Genomic DNA, 18767 nt, shown 5'->3' on the forward strand with positions numbered 1-18767 from the left:
GTTTCTTACCGTTTTGTCGATGAATCTATTCTGATTTTTCACTTTTGCAAACAATAACCCTATGAACAATCTTGTACATGTTTCCTGACACACATGTACAAGAGTTTCTCTAGGGCAGTGGTTCTCAGAGTGTGGGCTGTGAACCCTGTGGTCCCCAAGACTCTTTCATGAGGTCTATGAGGTCAAAATTATTTTTGTAATAATTTAAAAATGTTATTTATTTTTTTACTGTATTGACACTTGCATTGAAGTTGGAAACACAGTGCTGGGTAAAACTATATCCTAACCCACATCAAGGCAGTGGCACCAAATTGTACTGGTAGGCATATTCTTCACTGTCACATGCTCACAGGGAAAAAATTACCAATCTTATTTAAGAATGTCCTCGATGAAGCAAGTAGAAAATTATTAATTTTATTAAATCTTGTACCTCAAACATGCATCTTCTGGATATCTGAGTGACGAAATGGAACCATGTATAAAGAACTTACGGTTCATATCCAAGTGCGTATCAACGTGCCAGAGGCAAAACCCTTGTGTGCTTTTTTTCAGTTATGAATTGCAATAGCTGCTGTTCTTGTGGAATATCATTTTTATTTGAAAGAATGACTGAGGGACAAAATATGATTATTTGGACTTGGATATTGTCAGACATTTTCTCAAAAATGAACAAATTGAGCCTGTCACTTTAAGCAGAACAACTGACCATATTTGCTGCTGGTGATAAAATTTGACCTTTTAATACAAATTAGAATTTTGGCAACCTTGTATCAGTCACTGTGAGCTCGAGAACTTTCCAATACTAAGACCTTTCCAATGAGATCTGTGGTGATATGAAACAGTGTGAAGTTTTTATATTATGTAATGAAATTTTCAATATTTGGATATCTCTATAACTCATTGAACTGATGTTTTCCAAATGAGTAATGGATGATGTTATAAAATCACGCATAGGTAAAAGAGCCATTCCACGTTCAAGATAGACCAATAGAACTTACTGTGACAGTGTGAAAAGTTTCATATTCTACAATGCAAGTAACTTTAAAAACCTAGCACTTATGAGTGTTGGTTTACTTAAAAAGAATATCAACAATTATTCAGAAAGGGTATTAAAATACTCTACTTTACAAACTACGTATTTCTGTAAGGAAACATTTAAGGAAGAACTATATTCCAGTATTACACAGGTTCTTAGAGATTGTGGAGGAGGAGGGAATACTTCTCAACTGCTTTTATTAGGCAGTCCCGACATGGTTAAAACCAAAAAGAACATTCCAAGAAAAAAATCAAGTCCCCGTAAAAATAAAAACGTAGTAATGAAGTTCATTGTTAATACATTGAGAACAGACTTCTATTTAGTAAATGATCCTGGTACAACCTTTCATTTACTTGGAAGAAAATAAAATTGGGTCCTCTCCTCTAAAAACAAAAATAAACAGAAACAAATTCTGGATGTACCTTTAACCTGTAGAGGCCCAGACAAAAAAAGTTTCAAAACAACAAAAATCTTGACATCAGAAGATCTTTCTAACCCAAAAACCTTTCCAAACCCAGAATGTATAAAAGAAATGATAGAAATATTTGACTCAAGTGAAATAAAGACTTTGTAAGATAAAAAAATACAACAAAAGATCAATAGAAAAATAATCGATTTGGGGAAAATATTTGAGACAGACTGTCTTAATGTGTACAGCATACCAGGTTTTACTGATTGACAGACAGAAGCATGGATTAAAATTGTGAAAGGGCATTTCATAGAAGACCAGATTCATAAGGCTCCAAAACATGTGAAAAGGGGCTAACACACAGTAGTTTTCAGGGAAATGCAACTAGAGTAGTAGTGAGATATCTACTCTTGGTGGAAATGTGAATTTGCCTATAACAGAGGGCAAAACCTATTAAGATATAGCCACCATTGAACCGTTGGCATGTCTTTTGAGAATCCACCCTATAGAAATCAAAATTCAAGTGTGTTGGACTCATATATGAGAATGTTTTACAGTGTTATTTGAAGTGGAAAAAGACTGAAAATAAAGTGAATATGCATTAAGGAGAATGGTTGAACAAATTTTGTTTTCTCCTCATTAAGGAATAGTTGGTAGCTATTTAAAAGAATGAAAAAAACTGTAGCAGGTGTTTTTAGAGGGATTTCCATGAGATATCGTTCAGAGAGAAAAACAAGGTGTAGAAAACATGTATTTTTGTGTGTGAAACATTCATAATAAAAAAAATTATATATCGCTAAGGGTATAACAGTTTAAAGAAGAGAATTTACTTAGCTCTCATACAACAGTGCAGGGCATATCGGGAGTGTGCTGCTCTATGATGTCATCAGGGACCCAGGCTGGTGGGGAACCTCTCCATCCTCAGCACACAGCTTCAGTCTCTGCACCTGAGGTCTCGGTTGCTCACCAATGCCTTATCTTTTAAGTGTGATCCTTCAGAAAGAAAGAGGGTGGAGAGAAAGCCACTTCTAAAAAAATACGTCCATCAAAGTTGCCTGCATCATTTCTGTCCCATCATCCCCCTTGACCATACTTACATGTGGGGCAGCCATCTGCCCAGCCCAAGTTTGGTGGTGTTAGTGAGGCCCCAAAGGAAGAAGAGGAAAATAAATGTCTGGGGATCCGCCTAGTCTGTGCCACAAACCCCCATACTGGTGCATGCATTTTGCCCCTTTATAGTTATATATGATTCTGTGAGCATGGCGGAAGTTACGAAAATATACTCCGTTGTTAATGTCCGTATTCCATACCCCATGCAGGAGTTGATGGAGGAGAGGGAGAGAATCAAATAAAAAAAGGAAAGGAATACCAAGGAGTACAGAGGAGCTAAACAAAATAAACAAAAACTCAGTATGTAATATGATTATCTCTATGTTTCATGTAAATTGTGTTCATGTATGATGTATGAACAAAATTTTAAAAATTAAAAAGAAAATACCAGCATACACTCTGTATGTTTAAATATCACTTCTTCCCTTAATGTGATGAGTTCCGAGGAGATTAAAAAGTACTGTTTAGGAAGATTTCATACATCTCTAAGCCCCAGTGGTAAGATAACAAGAGAAGGAGACACATTGTTATTTGTGCTATGCTTATAAATAAGCACAATGAATAACAATTGGCATTATGCAATATTACAAATGAACATTTTGAGAGTAGGATACACTGGAGATTTTAATCAGGAAGAATCTTAATCACTGACACCATAATTTCCTCTGACTAGTAACTAATAGAATTCTCTAAAAAGATGATTGTAACAATTAGGTATCTGAGTAAGTAGAGTGATGATTATTTTATAAATCACTTCTTCTGTAATTTGCTGTGATGATTGTTGAGATGTAGAAAGAAAGTGTGACTAAGCAAACACATCGTTGGGTTGTGTTGCTGATAATACTTTGGAAGTAGAGATGGTTGACTTCGGTCATGCTTTGACCATGCAGTAGAGATGGTTGGCTTCAGTCATGCTTTGACCTTTTATGCCTTACAATATAAGGCACACAAAATATTTCAGTGATATTACAATGGCTACATTTTATGCATCACTTAAAACTTGCCAAGTTGTAGAGTTATTCTTTGCGTTAAAATAAGTCATGCTGTTTTGTACATTTTGTTCCTTTAGACATGGTTGAGGTAGTCGGTCAACATTAAAGCCTTGAAATAACATTAAAGGTTGTTCCTTGGTATTTTAAAGTGTGTAGTGATTCCTATCTAAGTAACCTTAATACATTATTTTCCTTACAAACTCATTAAAGGTTATTATGCTATTTTGTCCTTCTGCTAATTTCAGTTCAAATGTTAAACATAACTTGCATATGGAAAACTAGTAATAGTAAAAAGTAGGATTTTGAATAAACCTGCTTCTCTGTAAGAGGGAATGTTGATTATCTGAGTGAATAGATTGGTAAGTGTTCCTTTAAAAAAACCCTTAATCCAAAATTTGTGAATATTCAGTTGAGTAAAATGACATTGGTAATAGTCCTAAAATCTAATTAGTTACACTGTAAGTAGGATATTTTTAAACCCAAGGAAATACTTTTACGTGAAGTAAGTGAGCATTTTCATCAGCTTTATTCATTTGGTAGGAATGTCCAACCTCAGAGCTATTCTTTGAAGGAAATACTTCAGAGAAAATGGGGCCCAGTGGATTTTGTAAATAAAATATTTTAAGCTCTTTCTAAGCAGAAATTTCAGAAGTTCTCTTTAAAGAAGCTCGTGGGAAAGCCCACTTCAAAGTGAAGCTGCCCAATTGCAGTGCCTTTGCTTTAGCGGCCGGTTATCCGTAGAATGGCTTGTCACACACTCCCCTTACCCTGTAGGGCTGTCACCATCTCTTGGTGGCTTTTACTTCTTTTTCTAGAAGTAGGTGGTTTAGCCCTGGTGTGGTTCCAGTCATTGTCTGAGTGGACCTTCTGGTCATATTGCCTAGGGACTTGGTCCAGTGAGGTGAGGCTTTCCTCTTCCATTTATCCCAATGATTCTCACGGTAAAATACTTTTATTGGGGGCAGATGGCCCAGAGGGATACGTCAGCTCCAAACCAAACCTCTCTGGCATTAGAGGCTTGCTATCAAGGTGAGAGCAAGTCTGCAAGGACTTTAAAATGGGACAGGAGAGCGCTCCCTTTTCTTACGCACTGCTTTACGAGGGGCTTCTCTGTTCACACTCCTCGTGGCTCCCTCTGCCTTAGCCCGACACTGAAGATTCTGTCATTGAGGCTCAGTTGTTTCTTTGCCTTTGCCATCCTGGTTCAGTAGGGCTGCACTTCTAGCTGGGCTTTGGCTGTTGTGTCTGTGCAGAGAGCCTGAATGACAGTGGGGCTCGGCTTAGGAGGACGCCAGGATTTACTGCACTGCCCAGTTTCTAATACCGGAGAATGGTTCCTTCACAAATTTTATCCTGTTTGATGGCTATTAATAGTGGGAGGTGAGGTCGGTACTAGTTACTCCATTACAGCCTGAAGTAGATCTCCCTTCTTCTTAAGTTTGAAATTGATAGCATATATTCTGAGCTCAATTAAGGAAAACTTAAATGTTGTTTGTAATCGAGTTACTTGGAGGTCAAACAAATTAGAGGTGTTATAGTCAGTCTTTCAATTTCAGTCTTTTGTCTTAAACTAAACTAAGGAAGGCTGTTTAATGTCTTTTCCATACACCTGTGGGTATGTGTATAAAGATGCACACATATGTATAGCTATCTACATTTATAGTTATATCTATATCCTGTATCCTGTATTGCCTTTATATACTGTACTAGTTAGATTGTTTCCATGTTGTAATCCTGATGATTTATCATGAATCATGCCGTAGAGTATAGGGCAGAAAGATAGAGCTATTCTGTGGTGTCGAGGTCAAGGGAAGAGATACCCCTTTTTTTTTTTTTTAAAGACACCAATTGTACTTGAACATTTGTTATTATTATTATTATTATTTTAACTTATTTATTTTTGGCTGTGTTGGGTCTTCATTTCTGTGCGAGGGCTTTCTCTAGTTGCAGCGAGCAGAGGCCACTCTTCATCGCGGTGCGCGGGCCTCTCACTATCGCAGCCTCTCTTGTTGCGGAGCACAGGCTCCAGACGCACAGGCTCAGTAGTTGTGGCTTACGGGCCTAGTTGCTCCGCGGCATGCGGGATCCTCCCAGACCAGGGCTCGAACCCGTGTCCCCTGCATTAGCAGGCAGATTCTCAACCACTGCGCCACCAGGGAAGCCCGAGATAACTCTTTTTAAGTTAAAAAAAAAATTTTTTTTAAGGATGTCAGTAGAGAAACTTTCTCTATTATACCACCTTGTGATAACTTGATGTTCACTATCTTAACCAAGTTATTAAACCTTACATTGGCAATATTGGGACAAACCGACCTCCTAATAAGATGGAATGAAAAAGGACGCAGCATCACGTGTCATTCTTGCCAAAATCTGGTAAGTCTAATCATGAGGGAACATCAGACAAATCCAAACTGAGGGACACTCAGTAACTGGCTGTACTCTCCAGAAATGTCAAGGTCAAGAAATACAAAGAAAGGCTTTTCCCAGTTAATGGAGATACGTTGATATGACAACTAGTGACAATGTGTCATCCTGGATTGGATCCTGGATTGTGAAGAAAATAGATATAAATGACATTATTGTGATAACTGATAAACCTCGACTATAGACTGTACATCAGATAATATTATTGTGTTAATGTTACATTTCCTGATTTTGATGACTGCTGTGGTTATAAAAGACAGTCTTTGTTTTAAGGAAACATACACTGAAGTCTTTAGGGATGATGTCTCTGGCTTCCTCACAAATGGTTCAGAAAATAATTTGTATTATATATATGTTGATATACGTATAAAATAATAAAGCACATGAAGCAAAATGTAAACAGTTGGTGAATCTGGCTAAAGAGTATACGGGAGCTCCTTGTGCTCTTATTGCAACTTTTCTTTAAGTTTAGTATTATACCAAAGTAAAAAGTTAAACCAGAAAAATAGAATTTAGATAGATCTCTTTGGTTACAAGAACAGAGATTCGTGAAGCTACCTAAAGTAAACAGGAATACAGAAATTCTTTTGAATTCAAGTAAGGCTCGTCTCATGGAGACCATTGAAGCTGCTTCCTTCCTATTTCAGATGCTGTGTGGCTTCTAGTCTGTGCTGTTTTGTGTATTTGCTTTGCTTTCTTCTGTTTCCTGGATTCATCCGCTTTCTCTTGGTTGCTGCCCCTCGAGAACTGGGGTTTGTTCCCCAACGTAGCTGACTGGCTGAGAGCGAGAATCTGAATGCTTCTTCTCTAGCTTGTGGATTCCTGAGGCAGGCGCCAGGCGTCTGTTCCTAACCGGGTCAACCAAGCTTGAGGCAGAGCGGGTGGAGGCGGTGGTGTCGGCTGTGGCCGCACGGTCACGTGGTGTTCAGGGCTGGACCTTGGAAGCTGAGGCCTGACACGTTCTCTTGGAGGTGCTGTGGAAAGCTGCAGCAATGAATTGTGTCTCCGGCATCTGCCCAGCTTTGTCATGTTGCTTTTTGAGTTAGATTCCTCTACGGTAGACCCCCAGTGCTTCTGTTGAGGATCTTCAGGTGGACGTAGATCACCCAGCCCCCTTTTTGCTAAAATGAGGAAGGATTATTGCGTGACTTAGAAGCCAGAGGATGGAAACGTTCAGAATTTCATCCTTTTGCGTAGTAACTGGACAACTCCCTCCCTGACTGCCACTCATAACGTTTATTATTTTTTCTTTTAGTTTTATTGAGATATAATTGGCACACAGCACTGTATGAGTGTAAGGCACACAGCATAATGATTCGCCTTACACACATCATGAAACAACGACCACAGTAAGCGTAGTGAGCATCTGTCATCTCACAGAGACACGTTAAAGAAACAGAAACATTTGTTTTCCTCCTGTGGGAATGCTCAGGGTTCAGTCTGCCAACAACCTGCATTTGTAGCGCACAGCAGTGTCCGTTCTCTTTGTCGTGCTGCTCACTACATCCCTGACAGCTGTCTGTCTTGTAACTGGGGGTTTGTACCTTTGGACCACCTTCCTCCAGTCCTCCTTCCCCCCACCCCCACCTCTGGTCACCACAAATCTGATCTCTTTTTCTATGAGTTTGTTTGTTTTTGAGGTATAATTGACCCACAACACTATGTGGGTTCCTGGTACACAGCATAGCGATTTGATACTTACATACATTTCAAAGTCATCACCATGATAAGTCTAGTTACCATCTGTCAGCATACAAGAATATTACATAACTATTGGTTATATTCCCCACATCATACCTTTCATACCCTTGAGTCACTTATTTGTAACTGAGAGTTTGTACCTCTTAATCTCCTGCACCTATTTCTCTCCTCCCCGGACCCCCTCCTCTCTGGCAGCTGCCTGTTTGTTCTCTGTATATATGACTCTGTTTTGTCATGTTTGTTCATTTGTTTTGATTTTTAGATTCCACATATAAGTGAGATCATAGGGTATTTGTCTTTCTCTGTCTGACTTATTTCACTTAGCATAATACCCTCTAGGTCCATCCATGTTGTCGCAAATGCCATGAATTTATGTTATGTTAGCTTTTGTTTGTAAAATTTCATTTTGATATATTTATTTGATTATGCACATTTATCATTAGTTCAGATTCATTATTTATTTAAAACAGTAATTGAAAAATATGAAATATATTTCAAAAATTTTCAAGAAAATGTTTTTACAGTACGTTTCTAATATTTTAAAAGCAAAATTTCCTGAAGGTTGTAGACTGATTTTTTTTGCATACCTACTTTGTACCAATCATTGTACTGACTATGGTTACTTAAATGATGTCATTGAATATAATTTTCACAACTCACTGAAGTAAGATAATTATCCTTAACTATTAGAAGAAGAAACAGAATCTCAGAATGGTGACTTGCCCAAAGTCACCACAGTTAATGTCTAGTGGGATTAGAATTAGAGTTAAAAATGAGGCCTGTCAGACTCCAATGTACACACTCTTTTAAATAGTAAGGAATCAGGTCAAATACTTTCACATTTAAGATAAATTTTCTGTTCTTCTTAAAACCTGTCACTATTATTCTTTTAATCCTAAGATGCACTCATTATTATTAACAAGTGTTGGTTACATTTTTGCTGGCTTTGCTCAGAACACTGGTGGGTTAGGTGTCAGTCTGAGGAGGCTAGGAGTTGTTGATGGATGCTGGAAGGAGATAAAGTCACTGCCCTGAGGTAGTGGGAGTCTGTAATTCCAGGAGAGAGAAGTGGAAAATCTGTGCATTATCAGTGATATGCCTATATGGACCTTCATTCACAAATTGTTATATTTAAGTATATAGGTAAATAAGAGCATTTAGAAATGAGTACGTAGATATGAGAAAAGAAAAAAGTAAAAAGTTGAATAGAGACTTACTCAATTGAAAAATAATAAACAACGGCTAAAATACCAAGTGGATTTAGCAAAATATCACTTTAAAATGACTGCTTTTTGGCGGTGGAGTGGACTGGGGATCACTGATGAATCTGAGTTCGGTATTTTCACTTTTGCCTGTCAAGTGAGATTTATTCAAAAGACTTTTAATTAGCTTGGAAGTAATCAAAGAATGTAACCAACATATTGGTATATGTAGTATGATTGCTGGACTAGTGGCTATAAGGTAAAGGTGGAAAATGTTACTCTCTTTCATATAGGTAGTTATTTTAATTTGTGTATTTTTGCCAAAGGGAAAAGTAAATTAATCACACCTTTGAAATATTTTCCTTGAAGTTGGACATGAAAACAAAAATGATGGAAGCTAAGTATCATGAAGAGAAACTTAAACTGCAACAGAAACATGATGCTGATGTTCAGAAGGTAGGGTATATACAATTTATTATTTTATTGATATTGAATATTTGAAATATTCTAGATCTTGCGACCATCCATCCATCCATCCACTTATTTATGTACTTATGGGAGTCTATCTTATAAATGGGATTTGCTAAATTAATATCCTAGCAAAAGTTGATCTTTAAACTTCACTTGCTAAACAGATGTATTTATGTAAATCCTTATAGTTTACATGACCTTTTAGTTCTTCTTCATCTATTGTTGGAAGGCTGGTCTTCTTATAGTCCTTTACATTCTATCATTACCTTTCATAAAGGCCGAAATAAGACATCAACTGTAAATACTAGAGTTTGTTTTGGTCTAAGATTCTTTCAGTTTTCTGGCAATTAAAAATTCCTTTCTTTTTATTTATTTATTTATGGCCGCACCTCGCGGCATGTGGGATCTTAGTTCCCCGACTGGGGGTCGAACCCACGCCCCCTGCATTGGAAGTGCGGAGTCTTAACCACTGGACCACCAGAGAAGTCCCTAAAATTTCCCCTTTAATTTAAAAAGAAACCCTTGCATTTAGTTCTCTTTGGTATAGACTGCGTGCATTGTAATGCTAGCACTGCCAATGTAGGCTTTTTTTTTTTCAGTAGCTCGTTGGGATTTATGCCTTACAATATTTCAATTTGTACTTTGAAGTATAATTTTTCTTCTTAATGAGCACAGCAAAAGTCATCAATTTATAATTATTGTACATTGAATTTGAATTTATAACTATAGTTTAGTATTGATTTTAAAAATGTAATGGTATATAATATATAATTTTAATATATGATGTATGAATTTGTAACTCATGAAAATTGATCCAGATGGAAACCTGGTGTTGTCTGTTTTGGAACTAAGCCTGTGACCCTGCTTCACAGAGTTAAGTGACAAAGGTGGAGACAGGGAGCTGAGGCCACAGCATCACGTGCCCATGCTTCCGTAGAGCTGAGAGCATGCTAGTATTTAGTCAGGTGCGTGTCTGGCTCACCTTCTTTCAGAGCAACAAGACAGAAACCACTGGCTGAAAATTAGAAAGAGAAAAAATATTGAATCCTTTTCCTTCTCCTTTCCTCTTTTCCATTCAAATTTTAAAGGCAAATATTACTTTCTGCTCTTACTAGTATTTTACTTTACTTTAAATGGTTCAAGAAAAACTGTTCTCTTTCATGGATATGTTAGAGATTCAGTAATATAATTTCAATATAGCATATGTATATGTCCAAATGAAATAGAACCTATTGATGTATAAGATAAATAAATATAGAAATATATTTGGGAAAATCATGGTAATAGAATTTGAAATAGGCTTCTTGGTATGTCTGTTACAAAGCTCTATTCTAAGAAAAACATTTAATAATAGAATCCTTTCCAGGAATTTCTCTTTTAAAATAAATTCTGCATGAAAAAAGAAAGCAATGCAACTAGTTTGAAATGCCAGGTAAAATATAAATAAAATCCTTGACCTCATGCTAGATTTGGAAAGTATATTCATCAGTTTGTTGCATGTATGCCATTTTCTAAGTGTTAGGAATTGGGAAGGAATAAAATTGAGAGTGTTTTATCTATTTGCATACATTCTTTTTCTTTTTTGCTTCTTTATGGACATTGGGCTCAAACTATCTCCTTTTCTTATTTACCAATCATTCTTAGAGGTGGGACTAAAACAATGAAAGGTAAAGTAAAATGCTGGCAATTAAGAAAAAGTTGGTTAGACATTGATGAATAACCTTTTTTAAAAAACTGAATTTGGGTATATAGGAAATACACGTCAACCACAAGAAACGTGGATATTCATACTTCTGCCTCAATTTGGTTTTCTTTTTTCCCTTTGGTTAGCACATTTTTTTTTCTGCTTGCAAACTTTCTTACTCTTTGGTTATTCTCTAGTTTTTTTTTTTTTTTTTTTTGCGTGTAGATGTACTTAGAAGCATATAATCATAATTAAGTTTATTAAATGATTCATTTAAAAACTTCTGACACAATATAAATTAAGGATGTAAAATATCCATGCAATTTTTGACATATTTTGAGCTGACTTTTTTGATTCCCAGTAGCAGAACTAAATATAAAAGAAGCCTATTGCATTGCATGTTCCCATGTGTCTGGGAATTCTTGTTATTGTGCATGAAAGTGATAGAAGAACACTAGTGGGAGGGTTCAGGGATGTGCGTGTCTGCAGATGTTCTATCCCAGTGTGGTGGGGAGGTGAGTTGTACTGTATCAACATACCAAGTTTCTGATGGCTTCTCTCTGCTAGTTTGTGACGGCTTAATCTCTGAAGTATATTTTAGAGGATCACCTAATTTATCATTTACAGTCTCCTTAAGAATTGATACATGAAAATTCAAAGCAGATAACATTTCTTTTGGTAATCAGTTATTCTAGTGTAGTTAATATTTTGTCAATGCATTAACGTATAATTTTTTCATCTTTTTTTGGGAAGCCATTTATGGGATTAGCTGAGATAGACTTGCAAAAATATTGTGCTATTTTTAAAAAAAAATGTGTTCCATACATAAAACAATATCGTATACTAAAATATTTTAAATTCGTTTGCAGATTTTAGAAAGAAAGAATAATGAAATAGAAGAAATGAAAACTTTATACAAAAAGAAACAAAATGAAATGGAGGAGACTATTAGAAAACTTGAAAAGAAAGGTGATGTTGTATTGTTACATAAACCTTTTAATAACACTTCCATTTTATTTTAGTGCTTGTATAAAGTAAAATTTTTTTTCTGACCTTTTGTAGTATGAGAAGGGAATGTTTATGTGGGTTTCCATCAGTTGATCTGTTGATGTGAGCTTCTATAGGACTTAAGAAAAACTGTGTGTGTGTGTGTGTGTGTGTATGGTAGCAATGGTGATTGGTTTGGTTACAGATTTGGAAGAGTCTGTAACTGTCACTCCTTCTTAATTCTCTCCCTCTTCCCTGGGCTGGAGCTGCCATAGGTCAGTCATAGAATTAGAACTTACCGGCTTTCACAAGGAAGTCTAGAGAAATTACTCCTTTTGGTCTAATAAAATTCATTCCATTAAGTATCTACTTTATGCCTTATAGTATATGCTAGTATTATGATCGACAGAGCAAACATTTAAAAAGTATTCCCCATTTACACTTTCATTATGAAGGAAAAGAAAGCATGTAATCAAGTGTTAAATTGACTATGACTATAGGTTGAAACATTGAAATGCAACAGACAGTCGTTAGGGAGAATGCTGAAAATATTTTGTAAGATTGGATTAGTTGAGAGAAGCGTTCCAGGGACTGGGGTAGGAATGTGATATTGGTAAGTTGTGGAAGGGGTGCTGCAAAACCATGTATCTAGAGTGGGGATCCTATACATTAAGAGACAGACTGAAAAAGATTAAGATAGGTGACTTGGCGTGACCTAAGCATGACCTTGAATTTCAGATTTAGAAGTTTCAGGTTTATCCCATAGATGCTGGGGAGTCAGAGAAGATTTTTGAGAGGTGAGGTTTAGGACCTCATATTTTGGGTGGAGTAGTCTGGTAACAGTGGGCGTGTGAAAAACATGGTGAGGCCAATTCCCAGTCTGTTCTAATAATCAGAGGCAGAATGGAGTGAGAGAGAGAGAGAGAGAGAGAGACAGAGAGAGAGAGGGGGAGCGAGAGAGGGAGAGAGAGGCGAGCACCCCACTTATTAGGAAGCTTGGTCTCTGATCCCAGACCTGCTCTTCAGCGTCTGCTGTGTCACATCAGCACGTCTCTGCGCCTCGGCTTACTTGTTATGAAGTGGCACCATTAGATAAGTAATATATATGAAGTCCCTTCAACTCAAGGATGTTATGCTTCCATGCTTCTGGAATTTTGTGTGTAAGGTGATGAGGACCCAGAATATCTGAACGATGGCAGTTGGAGTAGTGAGAATGGGATGGAAGAAGAAAATTTGAAGGGTCTGGTGAATGATAAGAGGTAGGTGATGAGTAAGAGGAAAGTGGAGAGGTTTTCCTTGAGCAGCTCCAAATTCCAGTGGCTATAGAGATATTTAAAATTTATTTCTAGGTTTTCATTTTTCACCCTGATTCAAACCAGGCAGTTTAAACATGCCTAAGGTTTAAAAATATTATTTCCTAAGGCTTTTTGACTTGCAAACAGGTCTTAGTTTTAATTTTGGAATTGTGAAGCAAAATGTTGTAGATGCTAGACTAATATTAGGTTAACTTGGATTCTTCTTCTTCTCACCTTATTTGTTGCACAGTTGAGATATAAGAGTGAAAGGAATTTCTATGTAAATGTTTATGAAAATTTTGCTATCTTGAAGTAAGTGAATAAAAATATATTCAGTAAGCTAAGAAAATATTGCATTCAAGCAAATACACAGCTGAATTTATTTTGCCATCCAGATGACATGAATATATTAAACACATTTTCACTTGAATCAATGACAGTTGAAAGCATTTTTAAAGAGGATAGAAATTTAAATGATTTATAAGGGAAATCTTTTATATAATTTAAAGCGTATTTTGTTTTAGTCACACAAACTTTGGCAGCGATTTTAGTGTGTCCAGCAGCAGCATGTTGTAATGACGGCCCTTCATCTATGCACTCAGTACACATAGTTGGGAGTACTTGCCTCTGCGCCACTCTTTTGCTCTGTAGATAAAAAGTTGAAATATCTTTCTCCTCAGGAAATAAGCAAGTAAACCACTATAACACATAATGTAATAAGTGACTTAGAGGAGAAATCGATGAGGTTCACTGGGAATAAAGAGGAGCTTCTCTCTGCCCCTGCAAGAGGAGGAGCCTGGTTGGTGAACGGTCCATAAAGAGGCGCGACTTGGGCTGAGACTAGAGATGCGCAGTGTTGCAGCAGGGAAGGCTGGGGCATGCCAGGTAGATCAGTGATCACATTTGGGCCGTGATGCAGGAGCGGACATGGCCTCAGGGATCTGCAGATAGGCCGGTACGTTCATGAGTTTAAACATATGGAAGTGGCAAAAGATGTGGCCAGAAAGCAGCCAGATCATGAGGAGCTGATCTCCACGTCAGAGGCTTTTGGCCGTCGTCTTGTGGGGGGGGGGGGAGCTGCGGGGTGATTTTGAGTCTGGGGGTGGCGTTACGGGCTCTGCACTGTAGAAGGACCTCTTCACAGCAGTGGAGGATCCACTGGAGGGGAATGATGCCGAGGCCAGCACACTGTTCACATTGTCGGGGGAGTGAGTAACGGGGGATTCAGCCAAGGCTGTGGTGGTGGAAGTGGAGAAGAAGAGAAGAAAGAGTACGAGAGAGTTTAGGGCAGAGAACGGATAAGACTTGGAGGGAAACGGAATGATCTGTTAACTGGTGCGCTATGTTTTTATTATCATCAGACTCTTAACGTGGTAGCTAGAATTGGTTTAACTATGTTTTCATCCTTTTTGACAGTTCAGACCCTCATACGTGAATGTCAAGTTATCAGAGAGACCAAAGATAACCAGATTGCAGAGTTAAAAAAGATATGTGAACAAAGTACAGAATCTCTGAATAATGATTGGGAAAAAAAGGTAAGCTACATAAAATAAAATAGTTTTGGAAAAATATAAAGGGTTATACTTTAACGGAACAAATTTAATTATAAAAATAATGGGTGTTCACAAAATATACAGAAATGTTTGAAAAAATAAAAATAACTTAATATTCTAGACTAACTAGAAATAGCTGTTCGTGTTTTGGTATATTTTTTCTGGAAGTTTAATGGTTTATAAACTAGTTTTCATTTAGAAAGGTTACTTTTAAGAATTCTTGAATTTAATTAAGGTTCTGAATTTTTTGTCAGAGCCAGTAGATTTTAAGCAAAATTAGCAGGGATGTAACAGCAGGTAGTTTTTGGAAGTTAAACTGTTTAAACTTTGGATGTAGGCCCTGGATCATTTCTTTTCTGGAATCTCAGGTAACACAATATTTGTAGCATAAATTTGTTTTTGATGTAAACAAAAATCAGTAGTGGATGGCTTATTCTTGGAGGAGCATTTAATTCCGAAAAATATTTTCATAAAATTCAGCAACGCCAAGAGTAATGTAAAAAATGCTCATGATGAACGAGTCTTACATAGTTATGTGTAGGACTTTCATTAGGAGCCCTTAGCCATCAGTCGACATCACAGTATGTATGTAAGAGGAAAGAAGTATGTTACTTCTTTTGAGGAGCTCTGTGATAAAGATCTGCAGTTAACTCCTCCTCCGGATAGTCCCCGATTAATCTGGGTTCAGTCTGTTTTCCTGAGAGCTCTGATGCCTCCCCAGGCAGACACAGGTCTGATCTGTCCTGGCTGTGGCAGCTTCAGTGCCAGCCTGGGAAGGGCCTGTGTTCAGAGGGGCAGGCTTAGCTCTTTTCTAGTTGCATTTTCATTTGAGTGGTTTTATCTTTTCTATGAATTTGGCATATTTTTCTGCTTGCATCAGGTCCATTGTGTTCATAGTAGCCCCTGACTCCCTTTCCCCTAGTTCCTTCTTCCCCAGTTTAAGTTGTCTGGTGTTTGCAGAGAAGAGTCTCTGTCTCCTGCCGTGCGCAAGGGTACATTTTATGGTTTCAGCTGGACCAGCAGCTCTTTCTGAAAGTTACACGGTGATTAGTGGATGTGAAACACCGCGAACGTGGTAAAAGGTCTTTTTTGTGAAGTACAGTTGCATGTAAATCTGGGCAGAGATGAATGCCTGGTGCAAGCAGGGTAGGTGCCAAAAATGAATAAGCAGAGGATAGATGAACATTGTGATTTATGTGGTCATCCATTCAGAAAATGTGAAGTATCTGTACCGCCGAGGTGAGGTGAGGTGAGGTGTGTATGTGTGTGTGTGTATGTATGTGTGTGTGTACTCCCTTGCAGAAATCTCCATCCTACATTTCTCACTTTAAGGCACAGGTATCCAACTACCTAGTTAAGATCTCTCCTTTTTAGCTTTTTTAGAGTTATCCTATGATTGACGCAGCAATGCCTTTCCTACCTACATACCCAAGAGAAATGAAAACACGTGTCTGCACAAAAAGTTATACATGAATGTTCATAGCAGTATTATTCATATGAAAACCAAAAAGTAGAAATCAACTGCTGAGTGGATACGTAAAATGTAGTATATTAATACAATGGAATATTGCTGGGCAGGGGACAGGTATGAAGGACTGGTACACGCTACACCATGGGTGAGCCTTGAAAACATCATGCTAAGTGAAAAAAGCCAGTTATAAAAGACCAATTCTATGACTCAGTTTGTATTAAATGTCCAGAATAGGCAAATCTATGGAGACGGAGAGACGAGGGCCATGATAGCTAAAGAGCACATGTGTTCTTTTGGGGTGATAAAATTGATTTTGGTGATGGTTGCGTAAGTCTGTGAACATACAAAAAACCCTTGAACTGTCTGATTTAAGTTGGTGCTCTGTATGGTATGTGAATAAAGCTGCTAATGTTAATAAAGCTGTTGAAAAAAGATGGGTCTCTCCTTGACCTAAATTCCATCATTCTCCCCAGACTCCATCTTCTTCCTCTGTCGCCGAAGCAGCCCCCTCCTAAGGCTCCCCTTCTCCCTGTTCCCGGGCGTGGTGGCGTCTGCTCGGCTGCTGCACACTTTCCTTTTGCCTCACCTCTCACGCCTGGTCACTCGTGCTTCTGTTCTGTTTGTTGTGATTTATTCGCATTGTCCCTCCCCTAGGTCTGGAGACCGTGTCTCTGGCCTCCGTCGCTGTAACTGGACCCTCGGCACCTCCTCAGTCTGTGCCCCATGACACAGCCATGTTGACGGTCTTTCTGCAACACAGATCTGGTGTTCCTCGTCACCGTGAATCACCCCAGGGGTTCACAGCGGCCCTTAGGTTTCGAGGCTCTTCGTGACTGAGACGCTGGCCACCGTTGAAGCCTCCTCCTTTGTCGCAGCCCTGCTCCCCTCCTTACACTTTGCTACTAGCTGCACAAAGCTTTGCCAGTTACCCGGCTCTACCATGCTGTTTCTAATCTATGGGCCTTTTTAAAAATTGAGTTACGACTCATATGCCATAAAATCTTCCCTCTTAGAGTGTACAGTTGAGTGGTTTTCAGTCTGTTCATGAGGTCCTGCCACCATCACCGCTGTATGGTTTCCAGGGCATTCCTGTCAGCCCAGAAGGTACCTGGTACCCGCTGTCGCTCTCTTCCCACGCTCCCTTCCTCTACCCTCTGCAACCACTCATCCACTTTCTGTCTCCACACTTTGGCCTATAAAATCATGCAATACATGGCATTTTGTTACTGGCTTCTTTCACTTATCATAATGTTTTTAAGTTTCCTCCATGTTTTAGCATGAATCAGTAGTTCAATCCGTATTATGGTCAAATAATATTCCATTGTGTTGATGTACCACGTGTCACCAGTTGGTGGACATTTGATTCCACTTTCTGGATAATAATGCTTTTATGAAAATTTGTGTACAAGTTTTTGTGTGGACCTGTGTTTTCATTTGTCTTGGCTATTGAAGAGGGAGAAGCACGGCCTGCATTTTCCTTTCCTCACCCCTCATAGCACTTCTGGTGCCAAATGTGTGGGCTTTGCACACATCAAGCAATTCCCTTTGACGCCAGTTGGATGTCCTATAATTCAATTAAATTTGACACTATTTACCTAGAATCAGTATCACATCCCACAAGTTAAGGTCTCAGTCCCACAAGAGTGCGCCCACTTCAACGTCAATCGAAAGTCCCAGGTTGTTGCCTGTACGTCTGACCAAGCGGCTGTAAGTAGGAGTTCTCACCACTTCCTCCCTGGATTCCATGATTTGCTGGAATGGCTCACAGAACGTAGGGAAGCGCTCACTGACATTCTACCATTTAACCATTTTATTGTAAGGGATATAAGAGATGCAGGTGAGCAGCCAGGTGAAGAGATGCACAGGGCCAGGTATGTGGGAAGGAGCGCAGAGCTTCCCTGCCCCCTCCTGGCACACTGCTCTCCCGGCACCAGCTGTTCACCCACCTGGAGGCTCTCCAAACACTGTACTTTTGGGATTTTTATGGAGGCTTTATTATATGGGGATGATTGATCATAAATGTAATCTTCAGCCCCTCTCCCCTTCCTGGAGGATGGGGGCGCACTGAAAGTTCCTGGGTTCTGATCATGGATGGCTTGGTCTTTCGGGTGACCAGCCCCCATCCTGGAGCTGCCCAGGAGCCCACCCAGTCACCCAGGAAATCCCAAGGGATATAGGACCTCAGACCCAGGAATTGGGGGCAGAGACACACATATATATATATATATATATATATATATATATATATATATGTATATTTCTGTTATATCACAGGTATATAATTAAGAGTGGAATTTCTGGGTTATGTGCTAATTCTGTGTTTAACGTTTCAAGGAATTCCCATACTGTTTTCCAAAGTGGCTATACCATTAACCTGTTGGCTTTTACGATACCTTTTCTTCTATTTGGACAGATTCCTGGTTCCTCTGGGC

At 38.5% G+C, this 18767-nt stretch overlaps 1 protein-coding gene across 12 annotated transcripts in view; it reads left to right on the forward strand.

Annotated features, from left to right (window-relative positions):
* CEP112 (centrosomal protein 112) overlaps positions 1-18767 on the forward strand; it is a 415603-nt gene that overhangs the window by 60937 nt on the left and 335899 nt on the right. For all 12 annotated transcript variants that reach the window (XM_059907770.1, XM_059907779.1, XM_059907777.1 and 9 more), the window contains 3 exons: positions 9244-9330; positions 11899-11998; positions 14728-14846. In XM_059907770.1, coding sequence (XP_059763753.1) covers positions 9244-9330; positions 11899-11998; positions 14728-14846 — 306 coding nt within the window. The remainder of the gene's footprint in view (positions 1-9243; positions 9331-11898; positions 11999-14727; positions 14847-18767) is intronic.

This window comes from Balaenoptera ricei, chromosome 20 (genome assembly GCF_028023285.1).
Source record: "Balaenoptera ricei isolate mBalRic1 chromosome 20, mBalRic1.hap2, whole genome shotgun sequence".
Lineage (NCBI taxonomy): Eukaryota > Metazoa > Chordata > Mammalia > Artiodactyla > Balaenopteridae > Balaenoptera > Balaenoptera ricei.